The following is a 15,894-nucleotide window of genomic DNA, read 5'->3' as shown; positions in this document are numbered from 1 at the left end:
TGTACAGCCTCTAGGAGAGCTTGTGAGCCCTGGTCCAGGGCTATGGTGTGTCTACACATTTGGTATCAGGAGTGGGATCTTGCACCTCCTGCAGGAGACACCAGGGAACTTTTGAAAAAAAAAAGATTTTTTTTCTTTTGCATTCAATTTTGGACTTGTGCTGGGAAAGGCATATTTGCTTACCCTTTATTTTTGTATTTGAACTGCTGAACTATTTACCTATTGTTCTGTTTGGACCGTTATCTACTTGGGGCGATTTATCTGGAGTTTCCTGTGGCCTATTCAGAGGAGGAGTCTACATGATCCAAACTGGAAAGAGGAGGACCAGATAAAGACCAGGAGCTTATCCTTTGGAGGAGAGCAACGGGGAGCTCAGTTCCAGTGCAGAAGTGAAGCGATCAGGAGCAGAGTTCCAGAGGGACCAGTGGACCGAGCCAGAAACCAGCTCTAGACCAGAGAAAGCACGGGCGGTGCACCCAATCAGCACGCAGGCGCAGACTCACCAGTACTTTTGGTAAGAGTACCCGGGAAGTGGCTGGTGATGATAAGGTGGTGCTGGTTGGGGAGGACTGGAGGCTTGGAAGGGAGATACTCTTGTACGGCCACACTTGGGTTCTCTTCTCTTGTTGTTTATCTTGTAGGTCGTCGCCATGGAGCAGGCCCAGGTGTTGGCAACTTGGCTGGTGAATGCCAGAGACAGTGCGAGGACCTCAAAGCCATTCTAAAGTCCAGCGAGGAGCGCTGGCAAGCCAACCAGGAAGCCATGATGCGGCAGCACGGCGAGCTGATTACGTCCATGAAAGATCAGGCTCAAGTTTTTACCCAGATCTTGCAACACACTACCATGCTGGAGGACAAACACCAGTACCAGCTCTGGTAGGACAAAACTCCCTTGCACACGTAAATTTGTGTAAGATAGCGCCTGGAGACTCATCCGATGACTTTCTTAGCTCTTTCAAGCGAATTGCTGGCCTCCAGAGCAGTGGGTGTATAGGCTGTTGCCCTGCTTGGCCGGGGAAACTCTAGCCGCTTTTCAGACCCTAGGGCCTGAACATGCCAATAGCTATCTGTCAGTGAAGGCTCACATTCTTGATTATTTGGGATTCACTACAGAGCACTATCGACAGAAGTTTAGGTCTACGCTGATGTTACAGGCAGAAAGACCAAAGGCCCTACATCAGCGTATTACTAAACTTGCTGAAAAATAGCTACAGCCTGTATTGAATGATGCCAGGGCCCTGTTCACCGAAATAGATAAAGAGCAGTTGCTGGAAGCTGTTTCTAAAGCTTTAAGATCCTGGATTAAGAAACAAAATTGCAGAACTCTAGGACAGGTGCTAGAAGTGGCAGAAGCTTACATGGACGCCCAAGAACCCGCAGGTGGTGGCCCGAGTCAGATCCATGAATTCACACCTAGGCAACACTTAAGTGAGGCTAGCAAGGGGTGTACCAGGAAACCCCAATCCAAATAATCATTTACTCCTTCCCCTAGTCCGAACACCCAAGCCAGGGAAAGGAAATATAGGTACGGAAAGGCAGGACAAACTCTAGGTCTTTCTGATGGTAACCACTATAACAGATATAGTATGTTAGGTATAGGTACTCCTGAGAGGGGGAGAGATACTAAGTACATTATAACTATATCAGTGGGTGGTCAAAGTACTAAGGCGCTGGTTGATACGGGGGCAGATCAGTCCATGATGGCAGTCCAATTTTGGAAAAAGGTCTTTCCGGGGGAAAAAGAAGCATTTGGGGTGGGCAAGGTGATGATTAAGTGTGTTCACGGGGATAGTGCTCACTATTCTCTCAGGCCAACCACCATTCTGCACAAAGACCGGGTGTATAAAGTGTCTGTCGCCTTGGTCCCGGGAGTCCCTTACGAGGTAATTTTGGGACTGGATTGGGCCGGCTTGGAGGAATGCCTGGAGACCAAGCAGGGATTGGTTAACACCAGATCCCAAGGTTTGGCTAGCCAGAACGGGGGACACAGTTGGGAAGGGTCTTTCCCTTTAAGGAAGGGGTTGTTAGACAGGCCGTAGAGGCAGGCGAGAGCCTCAAGAGCGCAGAAGAGGAGGCAACAACAGCAGAGAGCGCAGGGTCTTAGACAGGCCGAACAGAGGAAGGAGTTCCCTAGCCTTCCTCAAGAGATTGTTAATACTTTCCCCAAGTTTATTAGGGAACAGAAGGCTGACCCATCATTGAAGGAGCTATGGCAGAAGGCTACGGGACCCCAGGCAGGACAGGCAGGGTTGCGTGTCACAAGAGGGCTCCTCTATAAGATAAGGGAAAGCACCAATGACCCAGGAGAGAGAAGGGAACAGTTGGTGATTCCAAAGGGCTTCAGGAGGGCTGTCCTTCAGGCCGCCCATGATTCCCTGTTAGCCGGACATAAAGGGGTTCAGGTTACACAAATACAGGTGCAGCGGAGGTTCTTCTGGCCAGGTTGGAGACAGGAAATAGAGCAATTTTGTAAATCCTGTCCTACTTGTCAGAGGTTAATCTTGAATAAACCAGCACGGGCCCCTCTGATACCTATTCCGGTAGTGGAAGAACCACTGAGGCGGTTAGCCATTGACATTTAAGTCCCTTAGAGGACCCCTAGGGGGTATCAATTTATTTTTGCAGTAATGGATGTTGCCATCAGATACCTATGGGCTTTTCCCTTGCGGAAGACCTCCTCCAAGGTGCTTATGAAGGAACTAATGGGGTTATTCTGTGCCATTGGTTTTCCGAGAGAAGTATTATCAGACCAAGGTAGAAACTTCCTATCTATGGAGATGGAAGAATTTTGGGAAGGACTCGGGGTTAGGCATATTAGGACCTCGGCCAATGGGATGGTCGAAAGTTTTAATCAGTCCTTAAAGCACATGCTTAAGAAAGGCTTGGAGAATAATATGAGGGATTGGGACCTCTTTATTCCGTTTGTCCTATTCACTGCCCGTGAGAGAGTTCAAGATTCCTTGGGAGTTAGTCCATTTGAATTGTTATACGGGCAAGCTCCCAGGAATCTATTGGACGTGGTCAAGGAGGGTTGGGACCCACCTGAAGAGAGGGCATGAATGTCATATCTTACTTGGCCCGCCTGAAGCAAAATCTAACACAGGTTGCCAAATTAGGCAAACAGAATCTTGAGTGGGCCCAAAAGAAACAAAAAGGCGAATAACAAAAAACGATAGGAAGGCGAAGGAGCGTCAGTTCATGATTGGGGATCGGGTCTTAATTCATGTGCCTTCGGATCCCCATAAGTTCTTGGCTCATTGGAAAGGTCCCGCCACAATAATAGAAAGAGTAGGGCCCTTAAGTTATAGAGTCAAGGAGAGGGGCCGAATACAAACGTATCACGTGAATTTATTGAAAGCCTGGAAAGATAGGGAGGCCTTAGCCCTTATAGCACAAAGGTGCCAGGAGGATGATCTGGGACCTCAGGTGGCAGACTTGGGACAAGCAGAAAAAGTAAATATAAGAACATAAGAAGTTGCCACCACTGGGTCAGACCAGAGGTCCATTGCACCCAGCGGTCCGCTCCCGCGGAGGCCCATCAGGTCTGTGACCTGTGAAGTGGTTCCTGACCATTTCTATAACCTACCTCTACATCTATCTGTAACCCTCAATCCCCTCATCCTTTAGGAACCTATCTAAACCTTCCTTGAAACCCTGTAGTGTGCTCTGGCCTATCACAACCTCCGGAAGCGCGTTCCATGTGTCTACCACCCTCTGGGTAAAAAAGAACTTCCTCGCATTTGTTCTAAACCTGTCCCCTCTCAATTTCTCCGAGTGACCCCTTGTACTTGTGGTTCCCCACAGTCTGAAGAATCTGTCCCTGTCCACCTTCCCTATGCCCCTCAAGATTTTGAAGGTTTCTATCATGTCTCCTCTAAGTCTCTGCTTTTCCAGGGAGAACAGCCCCAGCATTTTCAACCTATCAGCGTATGAAAAGTTTTCCATACCATTTACCAGTTTAGTTGTTCTCCTCTGGACCACCTCAAGTACTGCCATGTCCTTCTTGAGGTACGGCAACCAGTACTGGACACAGTACTCCAGATATGGGCGCACCATTGCACGATATAGCGGCATGATGACTTCCTTTGTCCTGGTCGTGACACCCTTTTTAATGATACCCAATATTCTGTTCGCTTTCTTTGAGGCTGTCGCACATTGTGCTGATGCTTTCAATGTTGTGTCCACCATCACCCTCAGGTCTCTTTCAAGGCTGTTCACCCCTAGCAGTGATCCTCCCATTTTGTAGCTGAACATCAGGTTCTTTTTCCCTACATGCATGACCTTGCATTTCACTATGTTAAAACTCATCTGCCACTTTTTTGCCCACTCTTCCAGTCTCGTTAGGTCTCTTTGCAGGTCTTCGCAGTCTTCCGTGTTTCTAACCCTGCTGCAGAGTTTGGTGTCATCAGTAAATTTAATAACCTCACATTTTGTCCCCGTCTCCAAGTCGTTGATAAATATATTGAACAGGAGCGGTCCCAGCACCGACTCCTGTGGAACTCCGCTCATGACCCATTGCCAGTCTGAGTAATGGCCCTTTACTGTTTCCTGCCTGCCAGCCAGTGTTTGATCTATCAGTGGACATCCCCCTGCACCCCGTGGCTCCACAGCTTCCTAAGCAGTCTTTCGTGAGGTACCTTGTCGAAGGCCTTTTGGAAGTCAAGGTAAATGATGTCTATGGATTCCCCTTTATCCACCTGGCTGTTTATTCCCTCAAAGAAATACAGTAAGTTCGTGAGGCATGACCTTCCCTTGCAGAAGCCATGCTGGCTCTCCTTCAGTTGTCCATTGTTTTCTATGTGTTCGTAGATTGTGTCCTTGACCAGTGCTTCCATCATCTTTCCCGGAACCGAGGTCAAGCTCACCGGCCTGTAGTTTTCCGGGTCACCCCTTGATCCCTTCTTAAAGATGGGCGTGACATTGGCTATTTTCCAGTCCTCTGGGATCTCCCCAGTTTTCAAGGATAGGTTACAAATTTGGCGTAGTGTTTCCGCTATTTCGTTTCTCAGTTCCTTTAATACCCTTGGGTGGATGCCGTCCGGACCTGGTGATTTGTCACTCTTCAGTCTGTCTATCTGTCTGAGAACATCCTCTTTGCTTACTTCTAGTTGGACCAGCTTTTCATCATGGTCTCCGTTTATGTTCTCCTCGGGTTCTGGGATATTGGATGTGTCCTCTTTCGTGAAGACTGACGAGAAGAACTTGTTTAACCTGTCAGCTATTTCTTTTTCCTCCTTAACCACTCCCTTCCTGTCTCCATCGTCCAAAGGTCCCACTTCCTCTCTGGCTGGTTGTTTCCCCTTCACATACCTGAAGAATGGTTTGAAGTTTTTTGCTTCCCCCGCCAGTCTCTCCTCATATTCTCTTTTTGCTTTCCTAACCACTTGGTGACAGTCCTTTTGGTGCCTTTTGTGCTCCTTCTGGTTGTCCTTAGTTTGGTCCTTTTTCCATTTTCTAAATGATGTTTTCTTGTCACTTATCGCCTTTCTCACTGCATTTGTTATCCACGCCGGGATTTTGGTTCAATTTTTTTTGCACCCTTTCCTAAACCTGGGGACATACAGGTTTTGTGCTTCGTGCACCGTGCCCTTGAATAGGGCCCAGGCTTCCTCTATGGTCTCCATCTTCACTGAGCTGTTGCTGAGTTTCTTTCCCACCATTTTCCTCATGGCCTCGTAATTTCCTTTTCTAAAATTGAGTGCTGCTGTTGTAGTTCTTTTCACTTTTGATGTTCCCATTTCTAGCTTGCACTGGATCATGTTGTGATCGCTGTTTCCTAGTGGCTTTAGTACTACCACCTCCTTTGCGGGTCCCCCTAGCCCGTTGAGGATTAGGTCAAGGGTGGCATCTCCTCTTGTTGGTTCCGTGACCAGCTGCTCCATGAAACAGTCCCTCACTGCCTCCAGGAACTTTGTTTCTCTCGTGCAATTTGAGTGTCCAATGTTCCAGTCTATCCCAGGGTAGTTGAAATCCCCCATCACCACCACACTTCCGCTTTTACATACCTGCCTCAATTCAGCCTCCAGGTCCTGGTCGTTTGCCTCCAGTTGTCCTGGTGGGCGATAGTACAGTCCCAATTTTATGTCTGCTCCATTTCCTCCTGTCAGCTTTACCCATAGTGATTCCAAGCCGTCCGCCCTTACTGTTGTTTCCATCCTGGTTGAAGGAATGGAGTCCTTTATATATAGCGCTATTCCTCCACCCTTCTTATGTGTCCTGTCCCTCCTATAGAATTTGTACCCTGGTAGGACCACATCCCATTTATTGTCCTCGGACCACCATGTCTCTGTGACTCCAATTATGTCTAGGTCCTCCTTACTGGCTATAACTTCTAGCTCCTCCATTTTGGTTCTTAGGCTCCTAGCATTAGTGTATAGACAATTTAAGTCCCTGTTGTTTACCTTCTCTGTTTTCCTCGTGGTTTGGTGCTCCTGCCAACCCCTTCATGGGCTGCCAGTCCCCGAGCCTCATTCCGTCCATCCTCCTCCTGCGGTGTGTCTGTTTCGTTATCATCCCCCTCCTGTGGTGCGTCTATCTCGTCCTCAGCCTGCTTCCCCATTTTTGGACGTCCCTCTGGCTCCGGCTGTTTCCTCCTTTTTGCGCTCTTGAGTTTCATTAGTTCCTTGGGCCCCTGCATCGCGTCTTTGGGTTAAAAAAAAAAAAAAAAGTCCACTCCGTCTCGAGTCCTCTATCACCTTTTCCCGATTCAGTATCCTTGTTTGATACTCTAGTCCGATGTGTCGATGTTGGATCAACTATCGGCTTTCCCCCTGTCCTCAGTTTAAAGCCATGTCTATGCCGTTCTGGATGTTGCGTGCCAGCATCCTCGTCCCAGCCGTGCTCAGGTGCAGTCCGTCTCTCCTGTAGAGCTTGCTTTTCCCCAGGAAGGTTGTCCAGTTCGGTACAAAGTGGAAACCCTCCTCATCGCACCATCTCCTCAGCCAACCGTTTATTGCTTGCAGCTCGGTCTGCCTCCTTGCATCCACCCTCGGTACTGGCAGGATCTCTGAGAAGGCTATCTTCCTTGTCCTCAGCTTGTTTCCTCCCCAGGATCTTAAACTGCTCGGTCAGTGTAGTCCTGTTGTAGTTCCTTCTGCTGACGTCGTTGGTTCCAACGTGGATTATCACTGCTGTCTCCTCTGTCTCAGCTCCCTCCAGGATTCTCTCGATTTTGTCGGAGATGTCCTTTGTCCTCGCCCCCGGGAGACATGTCACTAGTCGGTCCTCTCTGCCTCCTGCTACGTGACTGTCCACTTCTCTCAGGATTGAGTCTCCCACTACGATTGCAGATTTGCCTTTCCTCAGCTTCCTCTTGGGTCTCAGGTCCGTATCAGTGACTCGATCCTCCAATCCTTCCTCCGGGTTCAGATGGGTCTCTGCCCCCTCTGCTCGCTCAGTTCCTCTGCACGGTCCTTCCCCCCTGGGGTCTGGTGGATTCTGTCCTCCCTCTGTTGGTTCCCTTCTGGATTGCTGGTGCTCCTGTGCCTCCACCATCTTGCAGGCCTCCTCGATGAATCTCTCGAGCTCTCTAACCTGCTCGTTGATGTGGCTCTCAATGGTGGAAGAGGGTCAGCATCACAGGTCCAGCAAGTAATCGGTTCTCTGACGTATTTTCATTCATCTCAGGATGCACTACGGGGGTTACCCATGACATAATCACTAGTCCAGGTAAGGTAGTCAGAGTTCGGCCCTATCGTCTGTCGGAGGAAAAGAAGATGCTGGTCAATAAGCTAGTGCAAGAAATGTTGTCACTGGGGGTCATCGAGCCCTCACAAAGTCCTTGGTGCAGCCCAATAGTTATAGTCCCGAAGGCTGACGGCTCTCCTCGGTTCTGCATTAACTTTCGGCAAGTTAATGAAGTATCACAATTCGATGCCTTTCCTATGCCTCGTGTGGACGAGCTACTGGATCGTTTAGGCCAGGCCCAGTACCTTATGACCATTGACTTTACTAAGGGCTATTGGCAAATTCCTTTGACCAATAGTGCTAAGCCTAAGACTGCCTTTAGCACTCCCTATGGTTTGTACCAGTTTACCCACATGCCGTTCAGACTGCATGGGGCAGCTGCTACTTGTCAAAAGGCAGTGAACGAGGTTTTGAGGGGACATCATGCCTAAGTGGAGGCCTACCTCAATGACATTGTCATCTACTCCCCCTCCTGGCATCAACATCTCGAGCATGTCACTTCCGTATTGGAAGTATCAAAACAACTGGACTAGTGCTTAACAATTTCAATAACAATGTTTTTAGTTTTTCATGAGTGTGCCTCAGCCCCACCACTCCACCGCCGTACTATCTTGTGACTGCGTGGAGGTTTATGTGGCCATTCATCATCGGCTGCTCATATCTTTTTAATTTTATAGAATTGTGAAAAAATGCCTTCATATGAATGGCCACATAAACCTCCACGCAGTCACAAGATAGTACGGCGGTGGAGTGGTGGGGCTGAGGCACACTCATGAAAAACTAAAAACATTGTTATTGAAATTGTTAAGCACTAGTCCAGTTGTTTTGATACTTTCAATTATTTCTACATTTTGGGACTGGTACAAGTTTTTACTACTTTGCCATATTTGTGGAAACTTCCGTATTGGAGGCACTAAGGAGTGCAGGGTTTACAGTGAACCCTAAAAAGTGTTTTCTGGGTCAGCGGGAGGTAAAGTACTTAGGGTACACAGTGGGTAGAGGCCAGATCAAACCCTTGGTTGATAAGGTGCGGTGGATTCAGGAATATCCTCAACCTAACACGAAAAAACAAATGCAAGGGTTTTTAGGCTTGCTAGGGTATTACAGAAGATTTATACCTGACTTTGCCACCAGGGCTACCCCGCTTACAAACATGCTAAAGAAGGATATCCCGGATACCTTACAATGGGGAACTGATGGGGTAAAAGCTTTTCACGATCTGAAGGACAGTTTGTGTAAACAGCCGGTTCTTACCGCCATTGATCAAAACAAACCTTTGATCCTTCAGACGGATGCGTCTGGTTGTGGTTTGGGTGCCATACTTAGCCAGGAGAGTCACGGCATAGAGCATCCAATCTTGTATTTAAGCATGAAATTGCATCCCAATGAGAGAAGTTATGCGGTGGTGGAATTAGAGTGTTTAGCAGCGAAGTGGGCTATGCAAACGTTAAACCATTATTTAGGGGAAAGACAGTTCACCTTAGTCACCGACCACGCAGTGCTAAAATGGCTAGGTACCATGAGGAACAACAATGCTTGTTTTACGAGGTGGTACCTAGCCCTACAAACCTTTAGTTCATCGCCCGGGACGTCTGAACACTAATGTCAACATACTATCCCGTATCCCTGAAAATACATCCTAGGATAAGCACTTTCTTAGGGTGGAGGTATGTGACCAGCCAGGCACCGTGCCCGTCAGGGTCCCAGTCAAAGCTGACGTAAAGGTACTTAGAAAGCCCAGGAAAGGAATTTACAAAGTTGGTCAGGGATCTGAACATGATGATTTTTCGGCTAACCACTAGGGGGAGCCGGAAATATCTAAGAAACTGAGAGACCGACAGAATTCAGGTCGCCACCAGAGGATCCCAAGAATTATCCAGATTCCTCCTGCTGACTCAGCTAGGTTAGGGCGTGTCCCTATACTAGAAAAGACCTCAAGGAGGAACAGAGAATCAGGCAGGTTATGGAGAAGGTTAAAACCTTTCTTCCCTACTGACCTCCCTGGGCCAAGCAGAGGCAACGGAGGTACCCCCATGGAAGTGGAGGAGGCTGGTGAAGCCCTGGATTTGTCTTTGCCAGATGTGGAATCACCCATGGAAATACAAGATTCCTTGCCAATGGAGTTGGTGAATTTGCCAGAAGCCATGGATGTTGGATTGTCCACCAGCAGCAAGCCTTAGGAGAAAGAAACAGTGAGTTTTGTTTTAGAACTATTTTTTTAACTCTGTTTTGAGTTTTGCTGTGTGAAGCTGGAAGTGTCTTTGGGGGAGAGGTTTGCAGTCAACCAGGGAGGGAATTGTGAAAGCTATTGAGAAAGCTATTTCAAGGCAAACCTAGGACACTCTCCTGAGCCCAGCAGTACTACACTTGCTGCAGGAGGCTTCATTTTTGAGAAGGTGTGAATTGTATACAAGCAATACAGAGGACTATAGTTTGTTTGCTTTTTGTACACCCTGCTTGAAGTGCAGGCTGTGCTGGCTCTGAGGAAAGCCATTCCTCAAGAGCGTTAGTAACTGAGTTGAAAAGTGACTAAGTGAAAAAGAAAGCAAGAGTTTGGACTTTGCCTGAATTATTTTCTTGCTTGCCTTTTGAGTTTTGCTTGGATCATTATTGACTTTATTGGTAATATCCTGACCTTTATGTTTTTGCCAAGTAAAGTTGAAATATTTCTTCATTTGTACTTCCTTTTGGATGAGTTTCATTTTAGTTCTCTTTTTGTTGTCACTCTAGTCCTTCAAGGTAACTCCAGGCCGGGTCACACGCCGGTGTATTTTCGTGTACAATCACTAGGAATGCTTGTGAGCCCTGGTCCAGGGCTACGGTGTGGCTACAAGGCGCAGGAAGGACAGGGCAGGAGTTTAGAATGTCTCACCTATCTACTGGAAAAGAGCTTACAAAGGTTAAGTATATAATCTCTTTTTCCAGTGCAACAGATGAGACATTCTAGACAGTAGGGACGTACAAAAGTAGTCCCCTAAAAACCTTGTGCGGGCTTGCTGCACCGACCCTTATAACTGAGGACCCAAAAGCCAGTCTTGCTGCCAAGTTCACTTTGTAGAACTTGGCAAATGTGTGAAGAGAAGACCACATCGCCGCTCTGCAAATCTCCTCAGGAGAAAGAGTTCTAGCTTCGACCCACAAAGAAACCATACTCCTGGTACAATTTGCCTTAACAGAAACAGAGGATTGTTTCCTTGAAAGAATGTAGGCTGATGAAATGGCCCTATGGATCCATCTGAAAATTGTGGCCTTGGAAGCAGGAACACCCCGCTTAACTGAATGAGTCAGCACAAGCAAATGGTCAGAGAGACTAAATTCATTGGTGACCTCCAAATAGAACAGAAGAACTCTGCGCACATCCAGTTTCTTCAACAGGCGGTCCTGTGACCTGTCGGTTGAAAGGCAGGCAAACACTTCCTGATTGACTTGGAAAGCCGAAACTACCTTCGGCAAGGAAGGAAGGAACCATCCGAAGGGAAACCCCCACCTCCGAAATACGGATGAAAGAGTCCCTGCAAGACAAAGCCTGCAATACTGACACAGGACGTGCTGATGTTATGGTGACCAGAAAAATGGTCTTGAGTATCAAGTCCAAGAGGGGAGCATCTTGAAGGGGCTCAAAAGGAGTCTTGATAAGGCTAAACAGCACCAAATTAAGATCCCAGTTAGGGAAAGGATGCTTAACCGATGGTTAGACATAAAGAGCCCCTTGAAGAATCTAACGACATCAGGATGAGACGCCAAGGAAGACTGACACTCCCTGTATCTAAAACAGGAGAGCCCGGCTACTTGGACCACCCAAAGAGAAGCAATCGGGGCAAGAGGGAGCCCAAGCCCTCTTGCCCCGTGGCACCCCCCGATTACGATCAGGCCAGGAGGGAGTCCAAGCCCTCCTGGCCTCTCACCCCCTACTCCCCTACACGATCGGGCAGGAGGGAGCCCAACCCCTCCTGCCCAGGCGGATCCCCTACCCCCCACCCCAATACGGGCAGGAGGGATCCCAGGCCCTCCTGCCCTCGACACAACCCCCCAAACTCCCGATCGGCCCCCCCACCGACCCCCCCAATCCCACCCCCCATACCTGTAAAATGTTGGCCGGACAAACAGGTGCCAAACCTGCCCATCCGGCAGGCCAGCCGGCTGCAGAATGGGGCCGGATTGGCCCAGGCGTCTGAAACCCCACCACAGGTGGGGGTCTAAGGCGCCTGGGCTAACCACAATAAATGGATGCAGTTTATGGGAGGAGCGAGAGGGCTGCAGGGCCGGCTTTATCTTTGCGCCATGCAGGTTGCCCAACTTCAGTGATGTGTTCTGTTTTGGGCTCACCCCTCTCCTCCTCTTTACTGCAGAACCCCTGGAAGGGAAAGGTACAACAGAACAACTTTGGGTGCTGGAGAAAGTGGCTGCACAGAGTGCTGGGTATTCACAGCATGGGAGAGAAGCATGCGAGGTAATATGAAAAACAGTATATTTTTGAGGAGGGAAAAAACCCGCGAATGACTGGGGCCACGGACACTGAACCACGAGTTCGTGGGGGAGTACTGTAATTACATCCTTAGTAGAATGTGTGCTTTTACTTTATATTCCCAATTATTATATTTAGTTTGCTGGAGGTAAATTATTTTAAGTTTGCTTGAAATTTTGGACTTAAAATAAAAATGATTTCTAACTAGATTCTGAAAGGACTGAGCCATTTTAAGTACAGGACAAACATGGCCAGATGCAGCTCGGGCTAATAAACAAAGGCATGGCTAGGTGTGCCAGTAAGGAAATACCCCCCTCTACCTCCCTGGTCTGCATACCATTGTAAGCCACTCAAAGAAGATTCAAACAGATGACATCATCTGCCTAGCAATGGAGGGACTGCTCTATGATTGGATGCGATGCCCTGCTCTACGATTGAATGTGATGCCCTGCCCTACGATTGGATGTGATGCCAGAGACTGCCCATGAGTTTTCAAGCCAGCCACGTCTATAAAGCCGGAAGATGTGCCAGTGCTCACTCTCTCTTTTCCTCTTCCCTCGGATCACAGAGCTTGACCATGCTTCTATCAGCCATGTGCCCAACTAGGCCATGCGGCCTCTTCTCCATTTTAAGGACTATTCACATCGTAACTTTTTGAATCCAGATAAATTGATCCTTCTGCTTTAGCAACATTTTTGTCTTGTGTAGTATTATTTATCTTTGCTTAAAGATCCTATCTGTAACTGCTTGATTTTAATTTTATGCTTAAATTTGCTTGGTGAGAAATAAAATTCTAGTTTGCTTTGAATCCTGTTTTTTCTTTATAAGTTATATTCCTCTCTTTGAGAGTAATATAGCTTATTGGTGGAGTTCCATTAATTTAATAATAATTTTGTAACACCTTGGGAACATAAATGGATTCTCAGTGAAAACAAAGCACAAAATTATATATCCTACCCTGGATTCTGCTATTAGGCTTGTTCCTCATGATGACTCACTGCCTGTCCCTCCACAAGAGGGACTGTGGAATATGATAATGTGGAATGTGATAATGATGCATCAGCTGGTCACAATCCAAAATTATCTGATTCTGATGATGTGAATGATAAAGATTCAGAACCAGAGACTTTTACACAAGCTAAGCTCAATGATCTTATTCGTTATCTAAATTCTTCATAAGAAAAAGCAGAACTTCTTGCTTCAAGGCTTAAGCAAAAGCACTTGCTTGCAAAAGATGCTAATATAACTCATTACAGAAAAAGGAATCATAACTTAACAACATTCTTCACTGTAAATGGCTCACTGTTCTTTTGTCATGACATCAACGGGCTCTTCAACAGTTTGTCACAAGTGCATTGTCCAGATAAATGGCGTCTCAATGATTCTTCACAGAGAAGCTTTAAGGCAGTGTTACTGCACAACGGAAATTTCAAACTAAATAAACCAATTGCCCATTCTGCTCATCTAAGGTAGTCTTATGAGAATATGAAGAATTTACTAGAATCAGTTATAAAACACACCTGTGGAACATCTGTGGTGATCTGAAGGTCATTGTCATGCTAATGGGAATGCAAGGAGGATTCACTAAATACTGCTGTTTCTTGTGCTTGTGGGATAGCAAATCTACAGCTGAACATTTATATCAAGCGTGTGTGGCAGCTGAGGGATACCTATAACCCAGGGACAAGCAGTGTGAAATTTACGCCATTGGTGGATCCTCATAAAATATTTCTTCCACCTCTTCATATCAAGCTGGGTTTGATGAAGAATCTGGTAAAGGCAAGCTCGCCAGGTTTTCAATATCTTGTTAAGAAATTTCCAAAAATCAGCACTGCAAAACTGAAGGAAGGGATATTTATAGGCCCACAGATCAAGTTCATGATGCAGGATGAAGATTTTAAGCAATTGCTCTCAGCAGCTGAGCTTGAAGCTTGGGAGGCATTCAAGTGATTAGTGGAAAACTTTCTGGGCAACCATAAGTCTCCTTCATACAAGGAAAGAGTTCAGAATCTCCTTGATTCATATCAGAAACTTGGCTGTCACATGTCATTAAAAATACACTTTTTGCACTCACATCTTGACTTTTTTCTGGAAAATCTTGGTATGGTGAGTGACGAGCAAGGAGAACGTTTTCACCAGGACATTCAGTTAATGGAGTATCGCTACCAATGTTTCTGGAATGAGAGTATGATGGCCGACTACTGCTGTATGTTGTGCTGTGACAATCCAGACACAACTGCATTTTTGAAGAAATACTGGTTGCTAAATGACACCGTCCAGTATAATTATGCTATGCTGTGTGCTTATTTGACTTTGGACTGAAGATACTGCAACATTTCTTTAAGTTGATGCTGCAATTCTTAAAACTCTATATGCTAAAACGCTATAAACTAACACTTGTCACAACTGTAAAAGTTTTAGAAAAATGTGCTGTGTTGTCAGATGAACCCGAAAAAATTTTTGTTGGCTTGTGTTATATTAGTTACACTTGTTGGCAATCATAGGTATTAAATGGTTTTAGATGTTTATCCCCCATGTTCTGTTCTATAATTGTTTTCTTTCCTATCATAATTGTAGTTATCCCCGCACCCCTTTCATATCTAATAAGTCATGTTCATCCATGTCTATGTTCTTGTTTTGTCTGTCTTCCCATATTTTACTGTACATCGCTTTGAATTTTCTGAAATTGCGATTTGATCAAAATTTTTATTAAACTTGAAACTTGATGTTTAAGAATTTATCTGTTATTTATTGCTTCAAAGATTCCTGATGCAGGCATAGTTGCTCTAACATGGCTTTGTTCAGTCTCTTCAACACATGGAATTGATATTACAGTATTTCAAAATCTTTTATTGTGCACCATAGTACATAAAACTATACAATATAACTTAACCAACAAATAGTTACAGTTTCACATTAGAAGATAAAATAACTAGTACAGCACTACTATGTTCAATTTCACAAACATCTACAGTACACAAACATTTCCCAGTAAGAACATAACTTTATACCCCACCCTCTTCCCACTCTCCCCTCCCTGCTTCATCCCCATTTACAATATTATTTCCACATCCATTAATCCAAAGGTTCCTACATTCTACATTAACAATTTAATATTCTGCTGCTCATGGTGCTAGTTAAAGTAATCCAGAAAGATTCTCAATTGCTTGAAATTGCCCTGCAAAGAGTTAAGACATTATTCATAAGAGATCTCCATTGTTGTAATGCGAGTGGCTCCAGGGAGAACCCGTGTTTCAAAATCACTTTTAGTTTCAAACGTTTTTATTAATTTTTCAAAAACAAGTGAGAACAGTCAAACAATCTAAGATATATAGAAGAACAAACTGTCACGTAAATCCCCTCCATCCCAACCTACAAGGATACAAGAAAGCATCCAAGGAGAAAATTCTTCAAAATCACTTTTAAGGCCATCAGTGTCATCCATCTCAAAAAGGTGTTCAGTCCACTCCTTGTCATGGGTGGGGATGAAGTACGATAACCAATATCATACCTGGTATTTGGATTTGATATTATTTAAATAAACTTCAACCAGGGGTGCCAAGGTCATGGAACTTCTGGCCCTTGTGATGGTGAATTTAACCACTATGGAATGATGAGGAAGCTGTTACTTCTTTAATCCAAGCACCTTTTGTACTTTAAACATAGAGTCCACCTTCTTATGGATGGACTGCACTGCTTGAAGAATGTTGTAAATAGGTTGTCACAGCTTCCTTCATATAATA

General features: G+C 45.9%; 1 protein-coding gene across 4 annotated transcripts in view; it reads right to left on the bottom strand.

The window, feature by feature from the left end:
* Positions 1–15,894, bottom strand: part of PAK2 (p21 (RAC1) activated kinase 2) — an 814,606-nt gene that overhangs the window by 80,083 nt on the left and 718,629 nt on the right. The window contains exon 15 of one of the 4 annotated variants that reach the window (XM_033958726.1): positions 15,193–15,754. The exons of the other annotated variants lie outside the window; for them this stretch is intronic. Within the exon in view, the coding sequence (XP_033814617.1) occupies positions 15,716–15,754 (39 nt within the window). The 3' untranslated portion in view covers positions 15,193–15,715. Of the gene's footprint in view, positions 1–15,192; positions 15,755–15,894 lie in introns of those variants that run through there. 4 annotated transcript variants of the gene reach the window in all.

This window comes from Geotrypetes seraphini, chromosome 9 (assembly GCF_902459505.1).
Source record: "Geotrypetes seraphini chromosome 9, aGeoSer1.1, whole genome shotgun sequence".
In the NCBI taxonomy this organism is placed as follows: Eukaryota; Metazoa; Chordata; class Amphibia; order Gymnophiona; family Dermophiidae; genus Geotrypetes; species Geotrypetes seraphini.
The sequence above is the reverse complement of the archived record's forward strand: the minus strand, read 5'-3'. Positions and strand labels throughout refer to the sequence as shown.